The sequence below is a fragment of the Carcharhinus amblyrhynchos genome, chromosome 10 (genome assembly GCF_965287045.1).
Source record: "Carcharhinus amblyrhynchos chromosome 10, sCarAmb.v2.hapA, whole genome shotgun sequence".
Taxonomy (NCBI): Eukaryota; Metazoa; Chordata; class Chondrichthyes; order Carcharhiniformes; family Carcharhinidae; genus Carcharhinus; species Carcharhinus amblyrhynchos.
The window spans coordinates 106836054-106863555 of NC_137333.1; the positions used below are offsets into that span (position 1 = coordinate 106836054).

General features: G+C 44.5%; 1 protein-coding gene across 4 annotated transcripts in view; it reads left to right on the forward strand.

Moving 5' to 3' along the window:
• Positions 1 to 27502, forward strand: part of stim1b (stromal interaction molecule 1b) — a 144603-nt gene that overhangs the window by 49960 nt on the left and 67141 nt on the right. For all 4 annotated transcript variants that reach the window (XM_080197759.1, XM_080197761.1, XM_080197760.1 and 1 more), the window contains exon 2: positions 9316 to 9446. In XM_080197759.1, the coding sequence (XP_080053885.1) occupies positions 9316 to 9446 (131 nt within the window). The remainder of the gene's footprint in view (positions 1 to 9315; positions 9447 to 27502) is intronic.

The following is a 27502-nucleotide window of genomic DNA, read 5'->3' on the forward strand; positions in this document are numbered from 1 at the left end:
AAATGGGAGGTTATCCACTTTGGTGGCAAAAATAGGAAGGAAGAAAGACGTGCTGGTTAGGGTGCATTGGCCGTGTGCATCTGCATCGGTGTACCCGAACAGTGCGGTGACTAGGGGATTTTCACAATAACTTAATTGAAGTATTAATGCAAGCCTCCTTGTGACACTAATAAACAAACTTTAGTTTAGGAAAAGAGGAAGTGCAGCTTGTGGAACAGTCGCTATTGAGAGAATCCAGTGAAGGTTCACCAGACCTATTCCTGGAATGGCAGGACTGACACATGAACATAGAACATAACAGCGCAGAACAGGCCCTTCGGCCCACGATGTTGCGCCGACTAGTTACAAAAACAATGACCCACTAGCCTATACCAATCCCTTTTCGTCCATAAACCTATCCAGAGATCTCTTAAACGCCCCCAAACTAGACGCATTTACAACTGCAGCAGGCAGGGCATTCCAATCCCTCACCACCCGCTGGGTAAAGAACCTACCCCTGACATCCGTCCTGTAGCTACCCCCCCTTAATTTAAAGCCATGCCCCCTCGTGCTAGCTTTCTCCATCCGAGGAAAAAGGCTATCACTATCCACCCTATCTAAACCTCTAATCATCTTATATGTTTCTATAAGATCCCCTCTTAGCCGCCTTCTTTCCAACGAAAACAACCCTAAATCCCTCAGTCTCTCCTCATAGGACCTCCCCACCATACCAGGCACCATCCTAGTAAACCTCCTCTGCACCCTCTCCAACGCCTCCACATCCTTCTTGTAATGCGGGGACCAGAACTGCACACAGTACTCCAAGTGCGGCCGCACTAGAGTAGTGTACAGTTGCAACATTACACTGCGACTCCTAAATTCAATCCCCCTACCAATAAACGCCAAGACACCGTACGCCTTCTTAACAACCTTATCTACTTGATTCCCAACTTTCAGGGATCTATGTACACACACACCTAGATCCCTCTGTTCATCCACACTATTCAAAGTCCTCCCGTTAGCCCTATACTCGACACATCTGTTGCTCCTACCAAAGTGAATTACCTCACACTTCTCCGCATTAAATTCCATCCGCCACCTCTCGGCCCAGCTCTGCAACCTATCTAAGTCTCCCTGCAGACTATGACACCCTTCCTCACAATCTACCACACCTCCAAGAGAGACTGGAACGATTGGGCTTGTACTCACTGGAATTTAGATGAATGAGAGGGGATCTCACAGAAACAAATAAAATCCTGATGGGACTGGACAGGCTAGATGCAGGAAGAATGCTCCCGATGTTGGGGAAGTCCAGATGAGGTGAATGTAGGATTGGTGTCTCTGGGAATCAGATCAGGGTAATAGTTGCTTTCCTTTCCTGAAGAACATACGGTTGGGGTTTTCACTGCAACCTGATAGCTTTTTCTATTTCCAGTATTTTAAAACTAAATTCAGAATAAATCAAATCAAAATCAAAATCAAAGCAAACAACTCCAGCTGATCCCATCTGTTCTCATTGCTAAAATACTTCATTTCTCATATCTTTTTGAATCTGCTCTGTATCCTCACATGTATTTATGTATATCATAGACAAAAGGGGGTGCACTCAGATTATTTGGCAGGAAATTTGGCATGTTTGCTATGACTCTCTCCAACCTTTACAGATGCACCATAGAGAGCATTCTTTCTGGTTGTATCACAGCTTGGTATTGCTCCTGCTGTGCTCAAGACTGCAAAGAACCACAGAAGGTTGTGAATGTAGCCCAGTCCATCACGCAAACCAGCCTCTCATCCATTGACTGTCTACACTTCCCACTGCCTTGGCAAAGCAACCCCCGTAATCAAGGACCCCACACACCCCTGGCGTTCTCTCTTTTGCCGCCTTCTGTCGGGAAAACGATACAAAAGTCTGAGGTCACATACCAACCACCTCAAGAACATCATCTTCCCTGCTGCTGTCAGACTTTTGAATGGACTTAACTTGCATTACGTTGATCTTTCTCCACACCCTAGCTATGACTGTAACGCATTCTGCACTTTCTCATTCCTTTCTCTATGAATGGTATGCTTTGTTTGTAGCGTGCGCAAGAAACAATACTTTTCACTGTATGTTCAAACGTATGACAAAACGTATGACAAAACGTAGGGCATTGGTGAGGCCGCAGCTGGAGTACTGTGTGCAGTTTTGGGCGCCGCACCTGCGCAAGGATATTTTGGCCCTGGAGGGAGTGCAGAGGAGGTTTACTAGGCTGATACCGGAGTTGAGGGGATTGAGCTATGAGGAGAGGCTGAATAAACTAGGCTTGTACTCGTTAGAGTTTAGAAGAATGAGGGGAGATCTCATTGAGACGTATAAGATGATGAATGGGATGGATAGGATAGAGGTGGAGAGACTCTTCCTGCTCAAAAAAGACAGTAGGACTAGGGGGCACAGCCTCAAGATAAAGGGGAGGCGGTTTAGAACGGAGTTGAGGAGGAACTTCTTCACTCAAAGGGTGGTGAATCTCTGGAATTCTCTGCCCGTTGAAGTGGTGGAGGCTGCCTCGCTAAATATTTTTAAGAAGCGGGTTGATGGGTTCTTGATAAGAGAGGGGATTAAGGGTTATGGGGAGAGGGCGGGAAAGTGGAACTGAGCCACAACAGATCAGCCATGATCTTATTGAATGGCGGGGCAGGCTCGAAGGGCTAGATGGCCTACTCCTGCTCCTATTTCTTATGTTCTTATGTTCTTATGAATCAAATCAAAATATAAGCCCCTGTTCAACTGCACTTTCACCATAGATGCTCACTGCATGCGAACTCCCACAATGAGCCATGCAACATCAGTGCATTTAGGTTTCCAGAGCTGCAGCAGTATTGTGTGTAGGATTCCACTGCTCAGTAATATGCATGTGATATGGGATATGTTCATACAAGGGTCAGTTAAGCAACCTGCATTTATGTAGCACCTTTAGCATATGAAAGGCTCACAGCAAAGTAATCAAACAGAACTTTCACACAAAGCCATAGAAAAAAATATTAAGGCGTTCTTCTCCAAGCCATATCCTAACTATAGTTAGTTTTCAGGTCAGTAGTAAGAAATAATACAGTTGTTTATTTGAATTCTTCATTGACACAACTGGATTTGAAGTTATTGCTGGAATTAGGTCACCTGTAGACATTTACCTTTGTGTCCAAGTGTGTTTGTAAAAGTTTTAATAGCTGGAATTTGCATTTATAGAGTGCCTTTCACAGGAGTGTTTTTCAGCTCTTGAAGTACTTCAGTAGTCTGTTATTATGTAGGGAATTATTATGGAGGAAATTCTGACACTCAGTCTGCGCTCAGCAAGATTCACAAACACATGGCCAGTGGGCTGACGAATAGTAAATGGAGTTTAATTTAGACAAATGCGAGGTGATGCATTTTGGTTGATTGAACCAGGGCAGGACTTACTCAGTTAATGGTAGGGCGCTGGGGAGAGTTACAGAACAAAGTATTCCAGGGGTACAGGTTAGAACATAGAACATTACAGTGCGGAACAGGCCCTTCGGCCCACAATGTTGCGCCGACCAGTCTTATTTTTAAAAAAAAAACATTGACCCACTAATCTAAACCAATCCCTTTTCATCCATAAACCTATCCACCAATCTCTTAAACGCCCCCAAACTAGGCGCATTTACAACTGCAGCAGGCAGGGCATTCCAGTCCCTCACCACCCTCTGGGTAAAGAACCTGCCCCTGACATCCGTCCTATAACTACCCCCCCTTAATTTAAAGCCATGCCCCCTCGTGCTAGCTTTCTCCATCCGAGGAAACAGGCTATCACCATCCACCCTATCTAAACCTCTAATCATCTTATATGTTTCTATAAGATCCCCTCTTAGCCGCCTTCTTTCCAGTGAAAACAACCCCAAATCCCTCAGTCTCTCCTCATAGGACCTCCCCTGCATACCAGGCAACATCCTGGTAAACCTCCTCTGCACCCTCTCCAAAGCCTCCACATCCTTCCTGTAATGTGGGGACCAGAACTGCACACAGTACTCCAAGTGCGGCCGCACCAGAGTTGTGTACAGTTGCAACATGACGCTGCGACTCCTAAATTCAATCCCCCTACCAATAAACGCCAAGACACCGTACGCCTTCTTAACAACCTTATCTACTTGATTCCCAACTTTCAGGGATCTATGTACACATACACCTAGATCCCTCTGCTCCTCCACTCTATTCAAAGTCCTCCCGTTAGCCCTATACTCAACACATCTGTTATTCCTACCGAAATGGATTACCTCACACTTCTCCGCATTAAACTCCATCCGCCACCTCGTGGCCCAGCTCTGCAACCTGTCCAAGTCACCCTGCAAACTTCGACACCCTTCCTCACAATCTACCACACCTCCGACTTTGGTGTCATCAGCAAACTTACTAATCCACCCAACTATACCCTCATCCAGATCATTAATAAAGATTACAAACAGCAGTGGCCCCAAAACAGATCCCTGAGGCACACCACTCGTAACCGAACTCCATGATGAATAATTACCATCAACCACCACCCTCTGTCTCCTATCCGCTAACCAATTCCTGATCCAAGTACCTAAATTACCACCAATCCCATACATCTGCATTTTCTGCAGAAGCATACCATGGTGAACCTTATCAAACGCCTTACTAAAATCCATATATACCACGTCTACTGCCTTACCCCTATCCACCTCTTTGGTCACCTTCTCAAAGAACTCAATAAGGTTAGTAAGGCACGACCTTCCCGCTACAAAACCATGCTGACTATCTCTAATCAATTCATTACTCTCCAAATAACTATAAATTCTATCCCTAATAATTCTTTCTAAAACCTTGCCCACTACAGAAGTAAGACTCACTGGTCTATAATTCCCAGGGAAGTCTCTGTTCCCTTTCTTAAACAATGGGACAACGTTCGCTGTCCTCCAATCTTCCGGTACTATACCAGAGACCAACGACGACCTGAAGATCAGAGCCAGTGGCTCTGCAATCACTTCTCTTGCCTCCCATAGAATCCTAGGGTAAATCCCGTCTGGACCAGGGGACTTATCTATTTTCAACCCTTCTAGAATATCCAACACATTCTCTGTATCAATTGCAATACTTTCTATTTTACACCCCTTCACCCCAGTGACCTCCTCAGCTACATTCATATCGTCCTGCGTGAACACCGAAGAGAAATAATGGTTCAATGCCTCACCAATCTCTTCCGGTTCCACACACAACTTCCCCCTACTGTCTGTAACTGGCCCTAATCTTGCCCTAACCAACCTTCTGTTCTTGACATACCTATAGAACGCCTTAGGATTCTCCTTAATCCTATCAGCCAAAGTCATCTCATGCCCTCTTCTAGCCCTTCTTAACTCCCTCTTCAACTCCCTCCTAGCCAATCTAAAGCTTTCTACTGCACTACCCGAGCCCTCAAGCCTCATCCGAACATAAGCCTCCTTCTTCTTCCTAACCAACAAATCAACTTTTTTTGTGCACCACGGTTCCCTAGCCCTACCAATTCCTCCTTGCCTGACAGGGACATACCTATCACAGACCCGCAGTAGCTGCTCCTTGAAAAAACTCCACATTTCAGACGTTCCTAGTCCCTGTAATCTCCTAGTCCAACCAATGCTTCCTAATTCTCTCCTAATGGCCTCATAATTACCCTTCCCCCAGCTAAAACTACTGACCCGAGGTTCATGCCTATCCCTTTCCATCACTAAGGTGAACGTAACCGAATTGTGGTCACTATCACCAAAATGCACACCAACTTCCAAGTCTAGCACCTGGTCTGGCTCATTTCCCAGCACCAAGTCCAATATAGCCTCACCTCTAGTTGGCCTATCTACATATTGAGTCAAAAAACCTTCCTGCACACTTTGAACAAAAACTGACCCCTCTAACGAGCTAGAGCTATAGCAATTCCAATCAATGTTAGTAAAGTTAAAGTCCCCCATAACAATTACCCTATTACTTTCACTCCTAACCAGGATCGTCTCTGCAATCCTTTCCTCAACCTCTCTAGAACTTTTTGGAGGTCTATAAAAGACTCCCAACAGGGTGACCTCTCCTCTCCTATTTCTAATTTCTGCCCATACTACCTCAACAGACAAGTCCTCATTAAACTTCCTCTCTGACACTGTGATATAGTCCTTGACCAATAATGCTACTCCACCCCCCCTTCTACCTCCTCCTCTACTCCGACTAAAGCACTTGTACCCCGGCACCTGCAACATCCATTCCTGACCCTGCTCTATCCACGTCTCTGAAATGGCCACAACATCAAAGTCCCAGGTACTGGTCCACGCTGCAAGTTCATCCACTTTATTGCGAATACTCCTCGCGTTAAAGTATATACATTTCAAACCTTGCTCCGCCCCACCCCCACAATGCCGTGCAATGCCGTCCCCTTCTATGCCCCCCTCACTTTCACCCCCTCTACCCAGGATCCCACCCCCCCCTCTGAATCAGTTTAAACCACTCCACATAGCCTTCACAAATTTACCCCCCAGGATATTTGTTCCCCTCTGGTTCAGATGTATACCATCACTCTTATAGAGATCCCACCTTCCCCAGAATGAGCCCCAATTGCTCAAGTAATTAAACCCCTCCCTCCTGCACCATCCCCTCAGCCACAAGTTCAAACTTTCCCTCTCCCTATTCCTCTCTAAACTATCCCGTGGCACAGGCAAGAGTCCAGAGATAACCACTCTGTTTGACTTGGCCTTTAGTTTCCATCCCAACTCCATGAAACTCTGCTTAATATCCCCTTCCCTTAGCCTCCCTATGTCATGTGTCCCCACATGAATTATAACTTGGGGTTGATCACCCTCTCCCCTAAGAGTCTTGAATGTCCTCTCAGACACATCCCGGACCCCAGCCCCTGGTAGGCAACATACCAGCCCTGAGTCCCTACCCTTACTACCAACTCTCCTATCCGTCCCCTTAACTGTAGAGTCCCCAATCACGAGGCCCAATCTCTTGCATCCCCTAGACACCTGAGCTTTTACAATAGGCTCACCCCCAGAGTCCTGCTCCCTTTGGATATCCCCAGTAGATGCTTCCTCAACTGTAGCCTCCAGGACCGAAAACCTATTTTGGAGGGGAACAGCCCCAGGGGATTCTCCTCCCACATGCTTCTTCACAGCTTCTTGAAAGTGGAGTCACACGTGGACAGAATGGTGAAGAGAGCAAGTTGGCAAGCTTGGTTTCATCACTCAGAACATTGAATATAGGAGTTGGGATGTCTTGTTGATGTTGTACAAGAAATTGGTAAGGCCACACTTGGAATACTGTGAACAATTCTGGTCACCCTATTATAGAAAGGATATTATTCAACTAGAAAGAGGGCAGAAAAGATTTACTAGGATGCTACCCGGACTTGATGGAATGAGTTATAAGGAAAGGCTGAATAGACTGGGATTTTTTTCTCTAGAGCATAGTAGGCTGAGGAGTGACCTTATAGAGATCTGTAAAATAATGAGGGGCACAGATCAGCTAAATAGTCAATATCTTTTCCCAAAGGTAGGGGTGTCTAAAACTAGAGGGCGTAGGTCTAAGGTGAGAGGGGAGAGATACAAAAGTGTCCAGAGGGGCAATTTTTTCACACACAATGGTTTGTGTCTGGAACAAGCTGCCAAAGGTAGTACTAGGGCACAATTTTATCTTTTTAAAAGCATTTAGATCGTTACATGGGTAAGATGGGTATAGAGGGATATGGGCCAAATGTGGGCAATTGGGACTAGCTTAGGGATTTTTAAAAAAAGGGACAGTGTGGAAAAGTTGTACTGTAGGGCCTGTTTCCATGCTGTAAACATCTATGACAGGACTGGATACTGTGGACGAAATTGAATTTTTGGGTGTTGTGAGGCCCCTTAAAGTTCTGAAATGGAAGATGTAGCATGTGCAACGCTTCTGATGTAAAATGTACCATATGCCATGTTGGTAACACCCAGTGTTTCCTCAAAATATAACAAATTAACAAATTATATAACGTTTTGTTCTTTGAATTTAGCATCAGGCAGTGAGTAACATTGATCTGATGCTAGTGTTGCCATTTTGGAGCAACAAGCTTTAAACCTAACTTGGACAAAGGGTCATCTGGACTTGAAACGTTAGCTCTTTTCTCTCCTTACCAATGCTGCCAGACCTGCTGAGACTTTCCAGCGTTTTCTCTTTCGGTTTCAGATTCCAGCGTCTGCAATAATTTGCTTTTATCCTGAGCTTTAACCTCTTGTCTTCTCTTAACCACGTTCAGGTGAACATCATCTTCAGGATGCACAATTGTGGGAGAGTATTAAAGATAGGGGGGATGAAGGGCCCTGAAAATAGGAGAAGCAGCAGGTTCCATGATATGTGGGTGTCGCTGGCAATCATTCCCTACGTTTAGATTCCCGAAGGTAGTGTTTGTGGGTCTTCCCTTTAAAGATTGCAGCCTACGTTGGTGCTTGCACTGTGGTATGACACGTGACAGTTTGACATGTGTTGCAGGAGGTTTCCATAGATATAATGTAGCCTGGCTCTTGTGTCAGTTTTGCAAACCAAAGGTAGAAAATTGTAGAAACACTCAACCGCTCTATGAAGAGAGAAATGGAGTTAATGTTTCAGGTCAGTGATTTTTTTCATCTGAATGAGTTCTGAAATTTTTACACTGTTTCCCTCTCCACGATGCTGCTTGACCTACTGAGTTTTCCCAGCATTTTCTGTTTTTATTTCAGTTTTCCAAGGTCTGCAGTATAAGTATTGTTTTACAAATCAATGGTTCACATCTCTGAACATGAAAGCTCTTGACAGAACTGCTTCACAAAGCAACTGAATGGGAGGAATTTATTCCACCCATTCCCCGCACTGCGCTGTACTGAAAGCCAGGTGACACGACAGTGTAGACAGACCTTCATTAAAAGGCTGTGTTTTGCAACCATGGAGCATTTGAAGCCTCTTAGTTTGGTTCCTGGACCAGCTCTCTTGTTCTGTGTTACTGCACAGTCTGCAGTGGAGTGAGTATCTGGTTCTAATACATCAAACGCTTAGCTGTCAGGGATTAGGATGTCTAATGTCACACTGCCCTTTACGTTCTTATTTCAGAACTGATTGCTACAGCGGAGGAAAGATACTTTTTCAAAGCAGGCAGAGCTGACATCTGTTGAGTGCTCGAGAATCAAATCTGAATACCTTAAAGGGTTTGGAGGCAATGCAGACACAATGGCCTCCGTAATCCTGTTGGGTGCACAGACCTACCCCAGCAATGTTTGTTAATGTTGATGGATTTTGTTGCATGTATTTTCTTCAGAGAGAATTGCTGGGATTGAGATTGGACCTCAGTCTAATTCTGTTTTTCCCTTCAGACCTCTGCAAGATTGATGAAGCCTCGTGCCACATTGAGGAGGAGGTGCTGCGCTTTGAAGCCATCATGAGCATTCACAAGCAAATGGATGATGATGCCAATGGAAATGTTGATGTGGAGGAGAGTGATGAGGTCAGTAAGAGTGCAATTGCAACTGTCGACACTTAATGCTAACAATTCAAATTTATCCCTTGCCCACGCTGGCAAGAAAGCAGCAAGATCCTGGGTCCCAGCAAAGAATAAAAACAATTAGGAGATTATACTACTGTTGTCTAATCTGCTTCCTGGGGGATTGGCTGTCCTTGTGTTTTGAAAGGTTAATAATAAAATGTTATTAAATTAATTAATGTAATGAAGCTCCATTATCGGAAGTGTTTTTAATTATTTTGAAGCCTAGCGGGACTGGTGTAAACATCATGTACTCGGCTCTGCCTACACACACTTTCTGTTTCTTTGAGTTATATATCTGGTTTCCAACGGATCCTGGATTTCTTTTCTCATCTGGAGCTCTGACGTTGAGAAGAAAATAAAATCCAGCGCCTCAAGTCTTAAAATAAGTCGAGGAAAGCCATCAATGCAGTGGAAAAACATTGTGAAAAAAGTACAAAACTCTGAGCAGGTTGAAAGAAAACATTTACTTAGCATTTTGAAGATGGGCAGACCACCAGGCCGCAGGAACGTCACAACGTGGTGAACTGCAGTGACTGGGGTCCTCTTATAAAGAGTCACTGTGCTCTTAAAAGGGAGCCACTACAAAAAAGAAATAAAAAGAATTGCAAATAAAGTTTTCTTTGAGTAAAAAGGAGATCGATTGCTTCTCAAGAAACAGTTTGGAAAAGAAATTCAAACTACAAATCCAACTGAAAAAACAAATGACATAAATTAACAAAGAGACAGGAGAGGAGGAAAGTAAATGAAAGTACTCCGGTTTAATAACTGGTAACTCCAATGGTGGACAAAAAGGCGTTTGAAGAAAATGTGGGAACATGGAATGCTTACAGAGAGAGATTTCAGTGTTACCTGGATATGACCAAGATACTGGATGAACTTAAAGTCACCACTTTCTAAACCTTTACATTGCTACAAAGCCTTGTCCGCCCTGAGAAGTCAAGTCAAAAAATCCTGTGAGGGACTGAGCAGTGTTCTCAAAAATAATATCTCACCTAAACCAGTGATAGTTGTTGAGAGATTCTGATTTTGTCAAAGGAGCCAAGAAGAGGGTGACAATAGATCGCAATTTGTTACAATGCTGAGAAGGTTAACGGAAAGCTATAAATGTGGCTCAATCCTTGGAGACATTCTAAAGGACAGACTTGTTTGTGGACTTTGGAATGAAGCAATTCAAAGACGATTGCTCATAGTAAACTCTTAAACATTTAAACTTGCTGTTAAGATCTCAGTGTCTGTGGAATTTGCCACGAAAGGATCTTCCCAAATTGGAACTGGAGCCAAAATACACAAGATGGGAACAGAAGAAAGAAATCTCTTACAATGCAAGCATAGCATAGGTGGCACACTCTCCACATGAATGCTGGAGCAGAGAAAATGTCTGTAGAAGCTGTGGCAGGAAAGGCCACACAGCGGAGGTGTGTTGGAAATGGCAGATTTCTTCAACCCCAAAGGTGTGCAAATGCAAAAACATGGCAAGATCTTGAAAAAGGCTCTACATAATATCTGATTTCCAATATGATGCTGGGCTAGGAAAGGTTCAAGAACTTAAACTAGGTGCCCTATCCATGAAAGAGTTGATTTTAGGTTTCTCCAAAGTTAGATAGATGAATAGTAAAGATGGAAGTAGATGGAGGATCTGCTGTATCACCTCCCTGAAAGCATATAAAATCAGAAGTTTAAGCATTTACACTAAAACCTTCAAACATAACCCTGTGAATTTATTCCACTGAAGGGATATATCACGCTTCAAGTAGAAGGTAATGGTTGATCAATGGAACAGTTTCGGCACACGGTAAAGGGAAATTTTCCTGCACTCTTTGGAGGTGCGTGGCTACACAAAACCAAGCTAAACTGAGGCACAATTAACCAGTTGGCTGACAGCAAGTACATGCAACCAAAACCTCTGGAGAAGTATAGGAAGCCTGGTATCCATGACTGGAGTGGAGGCAAAGCTCAAGATCAAACCTGATAGCAACCCTCGATGCTTCAAGGCTAGAACTGTGCTCTATGCAATTAGACCAAAAGTAGAAGTGGGACGAGAAAAATTAGTCAAGGTGGAAGTGATTGAACCTGTAATGATGAGCGATTGATCAAAGCCAGTCATCCCAGTGAATAAAACCTGATGGTTCTGTATGTATCTGCAGGGACTTTTAAGCCAGTGTTAAATCCAGCACAATGCATTGACCAGAATAGAACCCCTTACCACTAATCAAGGACCGATTAGCTGGGCTGGCTGATGGTCAGCAGTTCAGCAAGATAGCCTTGTCCCAAGCATCCTCCAGGTAAAGGTGCAACTGAGTTGCAACCACTGCTAATGATTGTTACCCACCAAAGATTGTTCCAGTGTAAGTTTGGGAATAACGTCAGCACTGGCCATATTCCGGAAATCAACGGACCAAGTCTTGGATGGCCTCAGTGGTTTCCAGTGTTATTCAGATGACATTCTGATCACAGACAGAACTGAACACTGGTCTTTCAAAGCGTTGGTGCAGACTTGATGGGCCGAATGGCCTCCCTCTACATTGTAATGCTTCCATAATTCACACAATCCCCACAGGACAAGAAAGATGTAGCCTTCAATGGGTCCTGTGAAGTTCATACATATCCTCTGCCAAGCTTGTTTTGGCCAATCCCAGGGCTAAAGTGATTGTAGAGGTAGAATATTCTCATGACTGACATTGCCCCACTTTCCTTCTATTTGTTAGTCAAATCCCGGCCACCAGAATCAGCTCTGTGCAAGCTCTTTCACCTGGAAGTAGATGGAGGATAACTTTCATGCAGTTGATCCAGGATTCACTTTGTAATCATGGAAGGATGGTCACTCTGACTCCCTGGAGCTATACTCCATTTTGGACAGTTAATTCACATTCTTTCATTATATAAGATTTATTTGTCCACTAACATTCCTGTTAAAATCATGTCCGTGACTTTACCCATTGCCAGGTTACTCCTCATGTGCTTTTGCATCTGGGATGATGTTGCTGGAATTATGGAAGCATTACAATGTAGAGGGAGGCCATTCGGCCCATCAAGTCTGCACCAACGCTTTGAAAGACCATCTTACCCAAGCCCACCCCCTGTGCAATCCACCTAACCTGCACCTTTTTGGATATTGAGTCAATTTACTGTTGCAAACCCATCTAAGCTGCACAATTTGATCTCTGACACTTGATGCACTGATAATATCAATGCCCAGCTTTGAAGGTGACTTATGGCTAATGATAAAATTTCCTGGTGTGGACTAAAAATGGTGTCACTGGCCTGTGATCGATCAAAATAAGTTGTCTGCCAAACAGGAATTGGTGAAACAGTTTAATGCCAAAAGAGGAAACACAGGAGTCTCTAGAGATGTACAACCTCCGCGTGAAGAAAGAAACATGTGAATGTTTCAAGTTACCTATCAGTTATCTCGGTCACCTAATAGACAAGATGGCCTCCACAGATAAGCTAAGCAAATGATAGTGATTCTAAATGCGGCAAAATCACAACGTCTCTCAGTTGCGATCATTTTTAGGGCTAATCAATTATTAAGGAAATTTCATCCCAGACTTTGCAACATTGCTAAAGTGACTTCATACTTTATTGAGTGCTAGCCAGCAATGGAATTGGAGGAGTGTGAAAGTGCGTACAAAGGAATTAAAGACATGTTGGAGCAACCTGAGGTCCACTTTAACCCAGAGTTGAAAATTCAGCCAGCATGTGATGCATCAGCTACAGGGTGGCTGCTGTTGTATCCCTCATTATGGTCACTGGGGAGGAGTGGCCAAGAGCTGGTCTCCTGAACACTATCAAGTGCAAAACAAAATTATGCACAACTTGAGAAAGAAGCACTCAGCATAATATTTTGGCATTAAACTGTTTCACCAATTCCTGTTTGGCAGACAACTTACTTTGATCGATCATAGGCCAGTGACACCATTTTTAGTCCACGCCAGGAAATTTTGTCATTAGCCATAAGTCACCTTCAAAGCTGGGCATTGATATTATCAGTGCATCAAGTGTCAGAGATCAAAATATGCAGCTTAGATGGGTTTGCAACAGTAAATTAACTCTTAATATCCAAAAAGGTGCAGGTTAGGTGGATTGCACAGGGGGTGGGCTTGGGTAAGATGGTCTTTCAAAGCGTTGGTGCAGACTTGATGGGCCGAATGGCCTCCCTCTACATTGTAAATCTTCCATAATTCCAGCAACATCATCCCAGATGCAAAAGCACATGAGGAGTAACCTGGCAATGGGTAAAGTCACGGACATGATTTTAACAGGAATGTTAGTGGACAAATAAATCTTATATAATGAAGGAATGTGAATTAACTGTCCAAAATGGAGTATAGCTCCAGGGAGTCAGAGTGATCATCCTTCCATGATTACAAAGTGAATCCTGGATCAACTGCATGAAAGTTATCCTCCATCTACTTCCAGGTGAAAGAGCTTGCACAGAGCTGATTCTGGTGGCCGGGATTTGACTAACAAATAGAAGGAAAGTGGGGCAATGTCAGTCATGAGAATATTCTACCTCTACAATCACTTTAGCCCTGGGATTGGCCAAAACAAGCTTGGCAGAGGATATGTATGAACTTCACAGGACCCATTGAAGGCTACATCTTTCTTGTCCTGTGGGGAGAGAATAGAGGCAACGTTTCGAGTCTAGATGACCTTTGATCATCTAGACTTGCCTAGAGTTGGAGTCATAGACTCGAAATGTTGGCTCCATTTTCTCCCCACAGCTGCTGTCAGACCTGCTGAGATTTTCCAGCATTTTCTGACTTTGTTCCAGATTCCAGCATCCACAGTATTTTACTTTTATGTTTCTTGTCCTAGTGGACACACACTCAAGAGGCCTGAAGTCCGGATGATGAAATCACTGAAACAGAATCGTAAAGGAGCTGGATGAATTGTTCACAAGATTGGGTGGCCCGAACAGCTAGTCAGCAATAATGGAGCACAATTCACATGCCAGGAACTTGAGGATTGCCTTAAGCACATAGGGTCTGCCCCATATCATCTGCCCACTAATGGATTGGTAGAGAGGATAGTACAGTCATTGAAATGTACCATAAAAGCAGCAAAAGGTGAGGGTTCACTCTCCAGGAGAGTACAAAGAACAGTACAGCACAGGAAACAGGCCCTTCGGCCCTCCAAGCCTGTGCCGCTCATTGGTTCAATTAGACCATTCGTTTATATCCCTCCATTCCCAGGCTGCTCATGTGTCTATCCAGGTAATTCTTAAATGATGTCAGTGTGTCTGCCTCCACCACCCTACTTGGCAGCGCATTCCAGGCCCCCACCACCCTCTGCGTAAAAAAAACGTCCCTCTGATATCGGAGTTATACCTTGCCCCTCTCACCTTTAGCCTGTGACCCCTCGTGATCGTCACCTCCGACCTGTAAACCACTTCCTCATCTCCTATCGGAACGCTGCTCACAAAACTCACCAGCAGTGTTACTCCTGAGGAGGAAACTGAGAACTAGATTCGACCTACTCGCACTACCTGACCCTACGGCAATAGAGAAACAACAACAGCACGAGTTACTCGCTGTGCATGAACATTGAAATGATGGAGTTTTAAACAAAGAGAATGTGTTTGAGTGAGAAACTACTCTACAAATGAGAGAAATGAAACTACTCTGTAACCATTCGAGTGAAGATAGGCTTGATTTCTTAAACAGTGCAACTTTGATGACGAGAGAATATGGTGGAGACACGTGGGTCACAAAGTGAATTAACAGAGATGGCATCAGAAAGACTTACGTTAGTCTCCCAAGTTTGTGAAATCCCTGAACTAAGGATTACTACAGAACCGAGTTCAGATTCTACTTCAGCGGAACACCCAGCCTGTCTGGGAACTGACAACGAAGCAACATCACAAGATGCAATAACTGGTACCCATGGGGAATGGGCTATAGAGGATAGCAAAGATCAGACAGGAACGTTGCTTCTTCCAAACCAAATTGACATCCACCAAAAAGACACTGGTATTAATTGTATATATGTAGATAATACTTGGTAATGTAACTGATGTTCATAGTCATGATGTGGAGATGCCAGCGTTGGATTGGGGTGGGCACAGTAAGAACAGGTTAAAGTCCACCAGGTTTATTTGGAATCACCAGCTTACAGATCACTGCTCCTTCATCAGGTGAGTGGTGAGTTGGTTTCACAAACACAACATATATAGACACAGACTCATAAGAACATAAGAACATAAGAAATAGGAGCAGGAGTAGGCCATCTGGCCCTTCGAGCCTGCCCCGCCATTCAATAAGATCATGGCTGATCTGTCGTGGCTCAGTTCCACTTTCCCGCCCTCTCCCCATAACCCTTAATCCCCTCTCTTATCAAAAACCCATCAACCCGCTTCTTAAAAATATTGAGCGAGGCAGCCTCCACCACTTCAACGGGCAGAGAATTCCAGAGATTCACCACCCTTTGAGTGAAGAAGTTCCTCCTCAACTCTGTTCTGAACCGCCCCCCCTTTATCTTGAGGCTGTGCCCCCTAGTCCTACTGTCTTTTTTGAGCGGGAAGAGTCTTTCCACCTCTATCCTATCCATCCCATTCATCATCTTATACGTCTCAATGAGATCTCCCCTCATTCTTCTAAACTCTAACGAGTACAAGCCTAGTTTATTCAGCCTCTCCTCATAGCTCAACCCCCTCAACTCCGGTATCAGCCTAGTAAACCTCCTCTGCACTCCCTCCAAGGCCAAAATATCCTTGCGCAGGTGCGGCGCCCAAAACTGCACACAGTACTCCAGCTGCGGCCTCACCAATGCCCTATACAGCTGCAGCAAGACCTCCCTACTTTTATATTCAAGTTGTAAGATAATGGTTGGAATGTGAATCTCAGCAGATAATCAAGTCTTTATAGGTACACACAGTGCGAGTGGAGAGAGGGATAATCACAGGTTAAAGAGGTGTGAATTGTCTCAAGCCAGGACAGTTAGTAAGATTTTGAAAGCCCAGGCAAGTCGTGGGGGTTACAGGTAGTGTGACATGAATCCAAGATTCCGGCTGAGGCCGTCCTCATGTGCGGAATTTGGCTATCAGTTTCTGCTCACTGACTGCGCTGTGGTGTGTTTTGAAGGCAGCTTTGGAGAACGCTTACCCAAAGATCAGAGGCTAAATGCCCTTGACTGCTGAAGTGTTCCTCAACTGGAAGAGAACACTCCTGTCTGGTGATTGTCGAGCGGTGTTCATTCATCTGTTGTCATAGCGTCTGCATGGTCTCCCCAATATACCATGCCTCGGGACATCCTTTCCTGCAGCTTTTTAGGTAGATAACATTGGCCGAGTCGCAAACGTATGTACAGTGTGCCTGGTGGATGGTTTTCTCACATGTGATGGTGGCATCTGTGTCGATGATCCAGCATGTCTTGCAGGGGTTGCTGTGGCAGAGTTGTGTGGTGTTGTAGTCACCGTTCTCCTGAAGGCTGGGTAATTTGCTGCAGACAACGATCTGTTTGAGGTTATGCGGTTGTTTGAAAGCAAGAAATGGGGGTGTGGGGAGGGCGTTGGCAAGATGTTTGTCTTCATTGATGACATGTTGAAGGCCCTGGACAAGATGTCGTGGCTTCTCTGCTCCGGGGAAGTACTGGACAATGAAGAGTACTCTGTCCGCTGTGTCCCATGTTTGTCTTCTGAGGAGGTGGGTGTGGTTTTGCACTGTGGCGCGTCGGAACTGTAGATCGATGAGTCGAGCGCCATATCGTGTTCTTATGAGGGTGTCTTTCAGCATCTGTAGATAGCTGTTGCATTCCTCTTTGAGCAGATACTGAGGGCTTGTCCGTAGGGGATGGTTTCTTTAACATGTTTAGGGTGGAAGCTGGAGAAGTGGAGCATTGTGAGGTTATCCATGGGCTTGCGGTACAGTGAAGTGTTGAGGTGACCGTCCTTGATGGAGATGCGTGTGTCCAAGAATGCAGCTGATTCCGGAGAGTAATCCATGGTGAATCTGATGGTGGGATGGAACTTGTTGATGTCATCATGTAGTTGTTTCAGTGATTGTTCACCATGAGTCCAAAGGAAGAAAATATCATTGATGTATCTAGTGTATAGCATGGGTTGAAGGTCCTGTGCGGTGAAGAAGTCTTGTTTGAACCTGTACATAAAGGTGTTGGCATATTGAGGTGTGAATTTGGTCCCCATGGCTGTTCCATGTGTCTGGATGAAGAACTGGTTGTTGAACGTGAAGGCATTGTGGTCCAGGATGAAGTGGATGAGTTGTAGAATTGTGTCTGGAGATTGGCAGTTGCCGGTGTTCAGTACTGAGCCAGTTACAGGCTCGATGCGCAGAATGGTGGCCTCCTGCACTGTAGGGATTCTGTGATTCTATCTCCCTCCCTCTCGCTCCTTGCTCTCCTTTCTCGCTTGCACCCTGCCCCACTTTCTCGCTTGCTCCCTGCCACCCCCCTTGCTTGTTCCCTGCCCCCCTCATGCTCTCTCCCCCCCCTCGCGTGCTCCGTCCCCCCCCCTCGCTCGCTCCCTCCCCCCCCTCGCTCGCTCCTTCTTGCTCTCTGTCTCTCTCTCTTGCTCCCTGTAATTCTCTCTCACTCTCTCTATCTATCTCGCTCTCACTCTCTCTTGGTCTCTCTCTGTTGCTCCCTTTCTCTGTTTCTCTCTCTCTCTCTTCCTCTCTCTCTGCCTCTATCTGAATCTCTCACCCTTTCTTTTCACCACAAGTTGATGACCTGCAGTGTTGCGGTCACTGTGTGCTGTGACCTGGGTGTCTCAGTGTGGGGAGGTTGTGCCGATTGTCTCCAATACGGCCTACAGCAGCTGCTGCACAGTTTGGTACTGTAATTGTGATTCAGTCAAATCTTTCAGCTTGTGACACTCAACAATGATTTGCAGTGTTTGGAAATGGCACCTTCTATTGTCTATTTACAAGCCCCATTATTTCTAGATGTCACTTTCAGGTGCAGGGTAATTGTGAAAGTCAGTGTTACCAGGAGCTTAGCAAGAGACACTGATCTATTCAGTGGCGGTTTTGGCTTCTCATGGAAGTGAAGTTTAATCTTGGTGTTCATTCTGTTTGAGATTCGGAGAGAAAGGAGGAGTGTGGTAGAGATGAAATGGAGGAAAGTATAAAATATAAAAGTAGGGAGGTCTTGCTGCAGCTTTATAGGGCATTGGTGAGGCTGCAGCTGGAGTACTGTATGCAGTTTTGGTCGTCGTACTTACGCAAGGATATTTTGGCCTTGGAGGGAGTGCAGAGGAGGTTTACTAGGCTGATACTGGAGTTGAGGGGGTTGAGCTATGAGGAGAGGCTGAATAAACTAGGCTTGTACTCGTCAGAGTTTAGAAGAATGAGGGGAGATCTCATTGAGACGTATAAAATGATGAATGGGATGGATAGGATAGAGGTGGAGAGGCTCTTCCCACTCAGAAAGGACAGTAGGACTAGGGGGCACAGCCTCAAGATAAAGGGGGGGCGGTTTAGAACGGAGTTGAGGAGGAACTTCTTCACTCAAAGGGTGGTGAATCTCTGGAATTCTCTGCCCGTTGAAGTGGTGGAGGCTGCCTCGCTAAATATTTTTAAGACGCGGGTTGATGGGTTTTTGATAAGCGAGGGGATTAAGGGTTATGGGGAGAGGGTGGGAAAGTGGAACTGAGCCACAACAGATCAGCCATGATCTTATTGAATGGCGGGGCAGGCTCGAAGGGCTAGATGGCCGACTCCTGCTCCTATTTCTTATGAAAGTGTAGAGGAGTGTGAGGGAGGGACAAACAAAGCTGTTTTGGACATAGTTTTGAGAATGCTGAAAATGCCCAAAGTTTTGTAACTTTTTCTTTGTACCTTTATTGTATTCCTCAAACTGCTTTACACACAGTCATTCTTTGTGAGTGCAGTGACCATTACATAGTGAAAGACGGCAGCCATCCTGTAAAGCTCCATAAACGGTGCACAGTCAGTGAATCCACTTTTGATTGAGAAAGGGAAATTGACCAAGGGAACTCCTTGAATCACTAGTATAGAAAGACAGGACTCTCGGTCTGAAATCTTTATTCTTTTCACAATTATCCTGAGTACCCCCTTCACTCAGACATCAGTGAGACAGTGACGTCACAGGACTTGAAATCCAAAGGCCCAGGCTAATGTTCTGTTTTCAAAGCCCCCCTCAGCTGGTGAAATTTATATTCAATTAATTATAAAACCTGGAATTGAAAGCTAGTTTCAGTAGTGGTGACCACCGAACTATTATAGACTATTGAAGAAACCATTCACTAAGGAAGGAAATTTACCACCCCTGCCTGGCCTGGCCTGCATACGATTCCTGACCTACTATCATGTTACTGACTCTTAATTGTTCACATGGTCAACTCGAGAGATGGGGAACAAATTCTGAGATGTTCCATGATGATAATTAAAGATTACTGCTGTAGTCTCCCAAAACAGATTACTATTATGGACTGGTGCCTTATTCTGGTTTGGAAACCCAAGCTTGCCTCCAGACCATGGCAGCCGGGCATAAATGTGTACCACTCTCACATCATACCCGAGCTCCAGATTGATACTTCCAGTGCCAATACTGAGACAGCTGTACTGGTAAAGGTGCTGTCTTCCAAATGAAACTTAACTGAGGTTCTCACTAGCATTTTTATTCATTCACTGGATGTGGGTGTCGCTGGCTAGACCAGCATTTGTTGCTCATCCCTAATTACCTTTTGAGAAGGTGATGCTGAGCTGCAGTCTGGGATGTAAATGCACCCACAGTGCTGTTAGGGAGGGAGTTCCAGGATTTTGACAATGAAGGAGCAGCTGATATGCTTCAGGATGGTGAGTGACCTGAAGAGGAGCTTCCCAGCAGGAGTGTTTTATATTCTCCCACAAGAGGAAGCATCCTCTTCACATCCATCCTGTCAAGTCCCCTCAGGTTCTTAACTGTTTCGACCAAGTTGTCTCTGACTCCTAAATTATAGTGGATGCAAACCTAATCTCTCCAACTTTTGCTCATAAGGCAACCCATGATCAAAATGAATGGTGGAATGGGCTTGAAGGGCCAAATGGCCACGTCCTGCTTCTAGTTTCTATGTAATAGGCTAATAAAGCTTCTCTGAACTGCTAACGTATTTATCTCTTCCCTTAAGTAAGGAGACCAGTACCGTACACAATATTCTCAATGTGGTCTCAAGGAAGGACACGATTAGCTATTGATCTCATGAGTATAAGTAGCTTCATCCACGTCTCACTGCTCAGCATTCAGTTATTACCAAAAGCATAATTAAGGCCAGATTGATTGATATACTGTCTGCAATTGTAGAGTGGTTACAGCATTGCAATTATCCAGTTGCCTTTTAAAAGTCTTGTCCATCACATTCTTGGGCAATGTCTTCAAGATCCTAACCAACCAGAATCATAGAATTGGTATGGCAGAGAAGGTAGTTGAGTCCATTGTGCCTGTGTTGTCTCTTCCTTTGTAGATAATCACATTGTCTTTCGAAAGCCTCGATTGAATCTGTCTACAGCACCTTCTCAGGCAGCACATTCCAGGTCCTAAGCACTTGCTGCCTCACGTCTCCATTGCTTTTTTCGACAATTACACTATATCTGTGCCCTCTCATTCTCGATCCTTCCACCAGTGGGAACAGTTTCTTCCTATCTGCTCTGTCCAGACCCCTCATGATTTAGAACACTTCTTTTCAAATTGCCTCATTACCTTCTTTGCTCCAGGGAAAATAGCCCCACCTTCTCCAATCTGTTCTCATAACTCAAGTCTCTCAAGTCAGGGACCCGGATTCAATTATCGACTTGTGTCCCTGTCTCTGTGAAGTCTGCATGTTCTCCCCATATCCGCATGGGTTCCTCTGGGTGCTTTGGTTTCCTCCCACAGTCTGAAAGACGTGCAGGTTAGGTGCATTGGCCATACTAAATTCTCCTCTCTGAATAGACGCCAGTGTGTGGCAACCAGGGGAATTTCACAGTAACTTCATTGCCATGTTAATGTAAGCCTACTTGTGACACTAATATATAAACATTAAAACATTCCACCAGCCGGCCGGTGTCCTTTTGAAGTTTATCAATATCTTGCTCACGGTTTATGATGCTTTTAATTTTTTTGTCTTACGCAAATTTTGAGATTGTGCCCAGCGCACCGGATAGAAGGCTGTGCTGAATGGGTGAGCTGAAATGGCGAGGGAAGTGCCTAAAATGAAACAGGAATACTGGCAACGGGCAGTTATAAATTTTAACATGAAGCAGTCAGTGGTATCCAGCATTGGCTCGACATGCTACTGTCAATCAGTAGAGTAATCCAATCTCATTGGGCTGGATTTTAATCTTACAGGTGTGTAGCAGGAGTTGGGAAATATTCTGGCTGATAGTGTCCAACTTGGGGGAATGTGCCCTCCGATCTTTGTTCCAGAAGGGATGGGTACTAACAGGAGTTGGGTAAACCATCCTCAAAAGAGTTCAGAGGCAGTCACAAAGGTTTCTGAATGCCAAGAAGGGCTGAAGGCCCATTGGAGTGCTGTGAGGGTTTGTCCAGGTTATTATTGAAGACCCCCCCACTGTTGTGCACTGCTTAGAATTAATAAACCCTCTTGATAATCAGATGTGTTTTAAGTGTCCTTTTAAAGTACCAATTGCAGAAACTGTAAGCACTTGAAATGTCTTTCTTGTGTAAATAAGCATTGTGAATTAGATCAGTGAGCCTTAAACCTAGAAATAGAAGCAGGAGGAGGCCATTTGGCTCTTCGAGCCTGCTCCGACATTCATTTTGATCATGGCTAATCATCAAATTCAATATCCTGATTTCCGCCTTCCCCTTTCCCCCATACCCCACAATCCTTTTAACCCCAAGGGCTATATCTCATTTCTTCTTGAAATCACACAATGTTTTGATCTCAACTACTTTCTGTGGTAGTGAATTTCACACATTCACCACCCTCAGTCCTAAAAGGTTTACCCCTTAACCTCAAACTATGACCCCTAGTTCTGGACTCCCCCACCATTGGGAACATTCTTTCTGAATCTACCCTGTCTAACCCTGTGTGAATTTTATAAGTTTCTATGCGATCCCTTCTCACTCTTCTAAACTCCAGTGAATAGAATCCTAACTGACTTAGTATCTCCTCATGTGACAGTCCTGCCATCCCAGGAATCAGCCTGGTAAATCTTCACTGTGCTGTCTTTAGAGCAAAGACATCTTTCCTCAGATAAGGAAATCAAAGCTCCTTCTCTCTGGTCACTAGAAGTGCTGGCCATCTTGACAACAATTTGGATATGTAGACTTACGCAAGACTAAGTACAGGATCAGAGTTATGAAGTGGTGGCGTGGTGGCACAGTGGTTAGCACTGCTGCCTCACAGCACCAGGGACCCGGTTCGATTCCTGGCTTAGGCCACTGCCTGTGTGGAGTATGCACATTCTCCCCGTGTCTGTGTGGGTTTCCTCAAGGTGCTTCTGTTTCCTCCCCCAGTCTGAAAGGTATGCTGATTGGTCTTGTTAAATTGCTCATGCTAATTTCTCCCTCAGTGTACATGAACAGATGGCGGATTGTTGCGACTAGGGGATTTTCACAGAAATTCCATTGCAGTGTTAATGTAAGCCTACTTGTGACACTAATAAATAAACTTTAAAAAACTTTAAATGATACTCAAGTTTAGTACAGATTTCAAGAAATCTTTCTTTGTATAACATTTGACATACATTTATACAAATTATCAAATGAAAGCTAACACATGGTAATATGGAAGGTAGAGAACAGGAGACCACAATCTTGGTTAAAGGTCAATGTCTTAAAGGAATGTAGAGAGATAGAGGTTTAGCACAGGAATTTTAGAGAGGGCCCAGGCAGGCACAGCCTTTGTAGTAAAGTGATTCAAACTGAGGCAGAAAGCCAGAACTGCAGGGGTGCAAAGGCCTTTGTGAGTTGGAGAAAGATAGAGGTAAGGAGGTTTTGTGGCCATGGGAAAATTTAAAAGATAAAATCAACCACCACTGTGTGAAATGGCAGAACAGGCTCGAAAATTCGTTTGACTTCCTTCCCCAGTTTCTTACATTCTTTTGAAAGCAAGGTTGAAAATGGATGGATTGCTGGACCAGAAGACATTGAGTTAGTGAACATGGGGACAATGGGCAAATAGGACTTTGTGTGAGTTAATGCAGACAGCAGAACACTGGCTGATCTCCAGTTTGAGGGTGGAAGGTGACTAGGTGAGCATTAGAATAGTTGGATAGAAATAAAAAGGCATGAGTGTAGTAATGTAGCTGAAAGGAAAGAAGCTGCAGTTAAACAACCTGGGAAATTCCTGAAGGAAGGCTGTGAATCCTGAACTCCTCCCTGTGGGTTCTCTTGGCAGGAAGCTGGAAACGCCATCAACCAAAGGTGCATAGGCAAATCCTGCAGCGTTCAGACAGAGTGCTTGTCTGCTCAGGAGCAAAGAGGCTGCCATGGTAACCCCAGCTCATCTTGCAAACAATGTACAGAAAAGTGCTGCTGTTTTTTAATGGGATGTGGGCATCACTGACAAGGCAGCATTTGTTACCCATCCCTAATTGCCTTGAACTGAGTGTCTCGTTTGGCCGTTTCAGAGGGCAGTTAAGAGTCAATCACATTGCTGTGGGTCTGGAGTCACATGTAGGCCAGACCAGATAAGGGCGGCAGATTTCCTTCCCTAAACGACATAAGTGTCCCAGATGAGTTTTTCCAACTGGATTAAAGCAAATTACTGCGGATGCTGGAATTTGAAACCAAATGAGAAAATGCTGGAAAATCTCAGCAGGTCTGGCAGTATCTGGAAGGAGAGAAAAGAGTCCAGATGACCCTTTGCCAAAGCTGAGGAACAAAGAGTCATCTGGACTCAACGTCAGCTTTTTTCTCTTCTTACAGATATCGCCAGACCGGCTGAGAATTCCCAGCGTTTTCTCATTTGAATTTTTCCACCAATCGACAATGGTTTCATGGTCACCGTCACTGAGATGAGTTTTCAATTCCAGATTTATTATTGAATTTAAATGCAATATAGCTACAGCTGCTGTGGTGGGATTTGAACCCATGAGCTCAAAGCATTATTCTGAGCCTCAGGATTACTAGTCCAATGGCAATATCCTGACACCACCACCTTGCCCAAAGGATTGTTCCTTTATAAAGTGTTCTTCTTCCTATCTCCTCCTACCTGAGCAGGAGGTAACCGTGTAAAGAACAAGGAAAAGTACAGCACAGGAACTGACCCTTTGGCCCTCCAAGCCTGTGCTGATCATGATGCCCTGACTCGGTCGTGTCCCTGTATTCCCTCCCTGTTCATATACCCATCCAGATGCCTCTTAAATGTTGCCAATGTGCCTGCTTCCATCACCTCATCTAACAGTGCGTTCCAGGCACCCACCACTCTCTGCATGAAAAACTTCACCCCGCACACCTCCCTTAAACTTTCCCCTCTCACATTGAACCTGTGCCCCATTGTAATTAATACTTCTAACCTTGGAAAAAGATCTCTGGCTATCCACCCTGTCTATGCCTCTCACAATTTTGTAGACCTCTATCAAGCTTCCCCTCAGCCTCTGTTTTTCCAGTGAAAACAATTCTAGTTTATTCAACCTCTCCTCATAGCCAACACTCTCGAGACCAGGCAACATCCTGGTGAACCTTTGCATTCTCTCCAAAGCTTCCACGTCCTTCTGGTAGTGTGGTGACCAATGCTGCATACAGCGCTCAAATGCGGCCTAACCAAGGTTAGACTGGGTTTGAATCCTGCCATGGCAGATGGTGGAATTTAAATTCAATAAAAAAAATCTAGAACTAAGAATCTATTACTGACCATGAAACCATTGTCAATTGTCGGAAAAAGCCATCTGGTTCTCTAATGTCCTTTAGGGAAAGAAATATGGTGTCTTCGTGCCGTCTGGCCTACATGTGACTCCAGAGCCATGGCAATGTGGTTGACTCTCAGGCAACTTGGGATGGGCAATAAATGCTGGCCAGCCAGCGATGCCCAAGTCCCACAAACGAATTAAAAAAAAATCACCTTGGCCACATTTATTGCTAGTTTTAGGGAACTGTGACCTGCATGCTCAGATCCCCCTGTATGTTAATGTTCCTAAGGGTGTTGCCATTTACAGTACAATTCACATCTACATTTGATCCTCCAAAATGCATCACCTTGCTTTTGTCTGGATTAAACGCCACCTGCCATTTCTGTGCCCACGTCTCCAATCTGTCTATATCCTGTTGTCTCCTCTGACAATCTCCGACACTATCAGCATCATCCGCAAACTTACTAATCAGACCACCCACATCTTCCTCCTGATCCTTTATATATACTACAAACAATATGCGTGTGTCTGGATTAAACTCCATCTGTCATTTCTGTGCTCAAGTCTCCAATCTATCTATATCCTGTTGTCTCCTCTGACAAAAGTAAAATGTTAAGTTTATTTACAAGTCACAAGTAAGGCTTACATTAACGCTGCAATGAAGTCACTATGAAATTCCCCTAGTCAGTACAGCCTGGATCAATGCACCTAACCAGCATGTTTTTCAGAATGTAGAAGAAAACCAGAGCACCCGGAGGTAACCCACACAGACACGGGGAGAACATGCAAACTCCACACAGACAGTGACCCAAACCGGGAATTGAACCCAGGTCCTTGGTGCTGTAAAGCAACAGAACTAACTACTGTGCTGCTTGTATCCCGAGCACTATTAGCCACTCCACCAATCTTAGTGTCATCCGCAAATTTACTAATCGGGCCCCCTTCGTTTTCCTCCAGATCATTTATGTATTACTATAAACAACAGAAGTCCCAGTATTGATCCTTGTGGAACACCACTAGCTACAGATCACCATTCTGAAAAACTCCCTTCCCCTGCTACTCTGTGCCTTCAATAACCAAGCTAATTCTGTATCCATCTAGCCAGCCCACTTCGAATCCCATGTGATTTTAGTTTTTATATTAGTCTGCCATGTGGGATCCTGTCTAAAACATTACTGAAATCCATATAATCTACATCCACAGCCTTCCCTCATCAATTATCTTTGACACCTCTTCAAAAAACCCACTCAAGTTGATGAGACATGACCTTCCGCATGTAAAACCGCGCTGTCTGTAGTTTATAATCCAACCAAACAAAATAATTAGTTGAAAAATTCTCATTCAGTACTGATGGAGACAGGTTTATCGTGTGTAACTGGTGTAATTGTTTTATGAAGTTAGCCTAGATCCTAAGTTCTTACCTTTGAATTTGGCATGAAGGTGAGTATAAAATGTTTCACTCCAGGTACAATTTAAGTAACCTACCACGAAGTTTCTATCAAACCAAGTTTATTTAAGAACACAGTTAAAAGATTTAGCGTAACTTTTACCAATTACAATAAGCAACCATAATATGGCATAAACCTTCATAGCTAGCTATCTATGATGTTCCAAGTCAATCATCACCTCACAAACATTCACCCTTTCCTAGACTTGGCAAAAAAGCAAGTGTGCCCATGTGATGCTGGATTTTGCAGCTTTTTAACACCTGCTGTGAATTAGTCTGTTGGATTTTGGATTAAAACTGAGGCTTCCCTGGAATTTTCAGCAAGCTGCTTGAGAGAGAGAGAGAGAGACTGAGACACTGCCTGCTTCCAGTAGCTTCTAACAGCAACTCGCAGCAGAATTTTCAACTCCAGAGAGAGGAAAAACAATAGCCACTGTTTTTTGTCGCACATCCAAAACAGCATCTGAGAAAAAATGAAACTAAAACCATGGACCTGTGAAAAAACTGTCCCCAGGCAGCACCTCTGGTTCAGGTGTAGACCATCCCATTTGTAAAGGTCCCACCTCCCCCAGAAAAACCCCCAATTATCCAGATATCTGAATCCCTCCCTTCTGCACCAACCCTGTAGCTACGTGTTCAAATGCATTCTCTCCCTATTCTTCTCCTCGCGTGTACGTGGTACAGGTAACAAACCAGAGATAACAACTCTGTTTGTTCTGGCTCTAAGCTTCCACCCTAACTCCCTGAATTTCTGCCTTACATCCCCATCCCTTTTCCTACCTGTGTTTTTGGTGCCTATGTGGACCACGACATGGGGC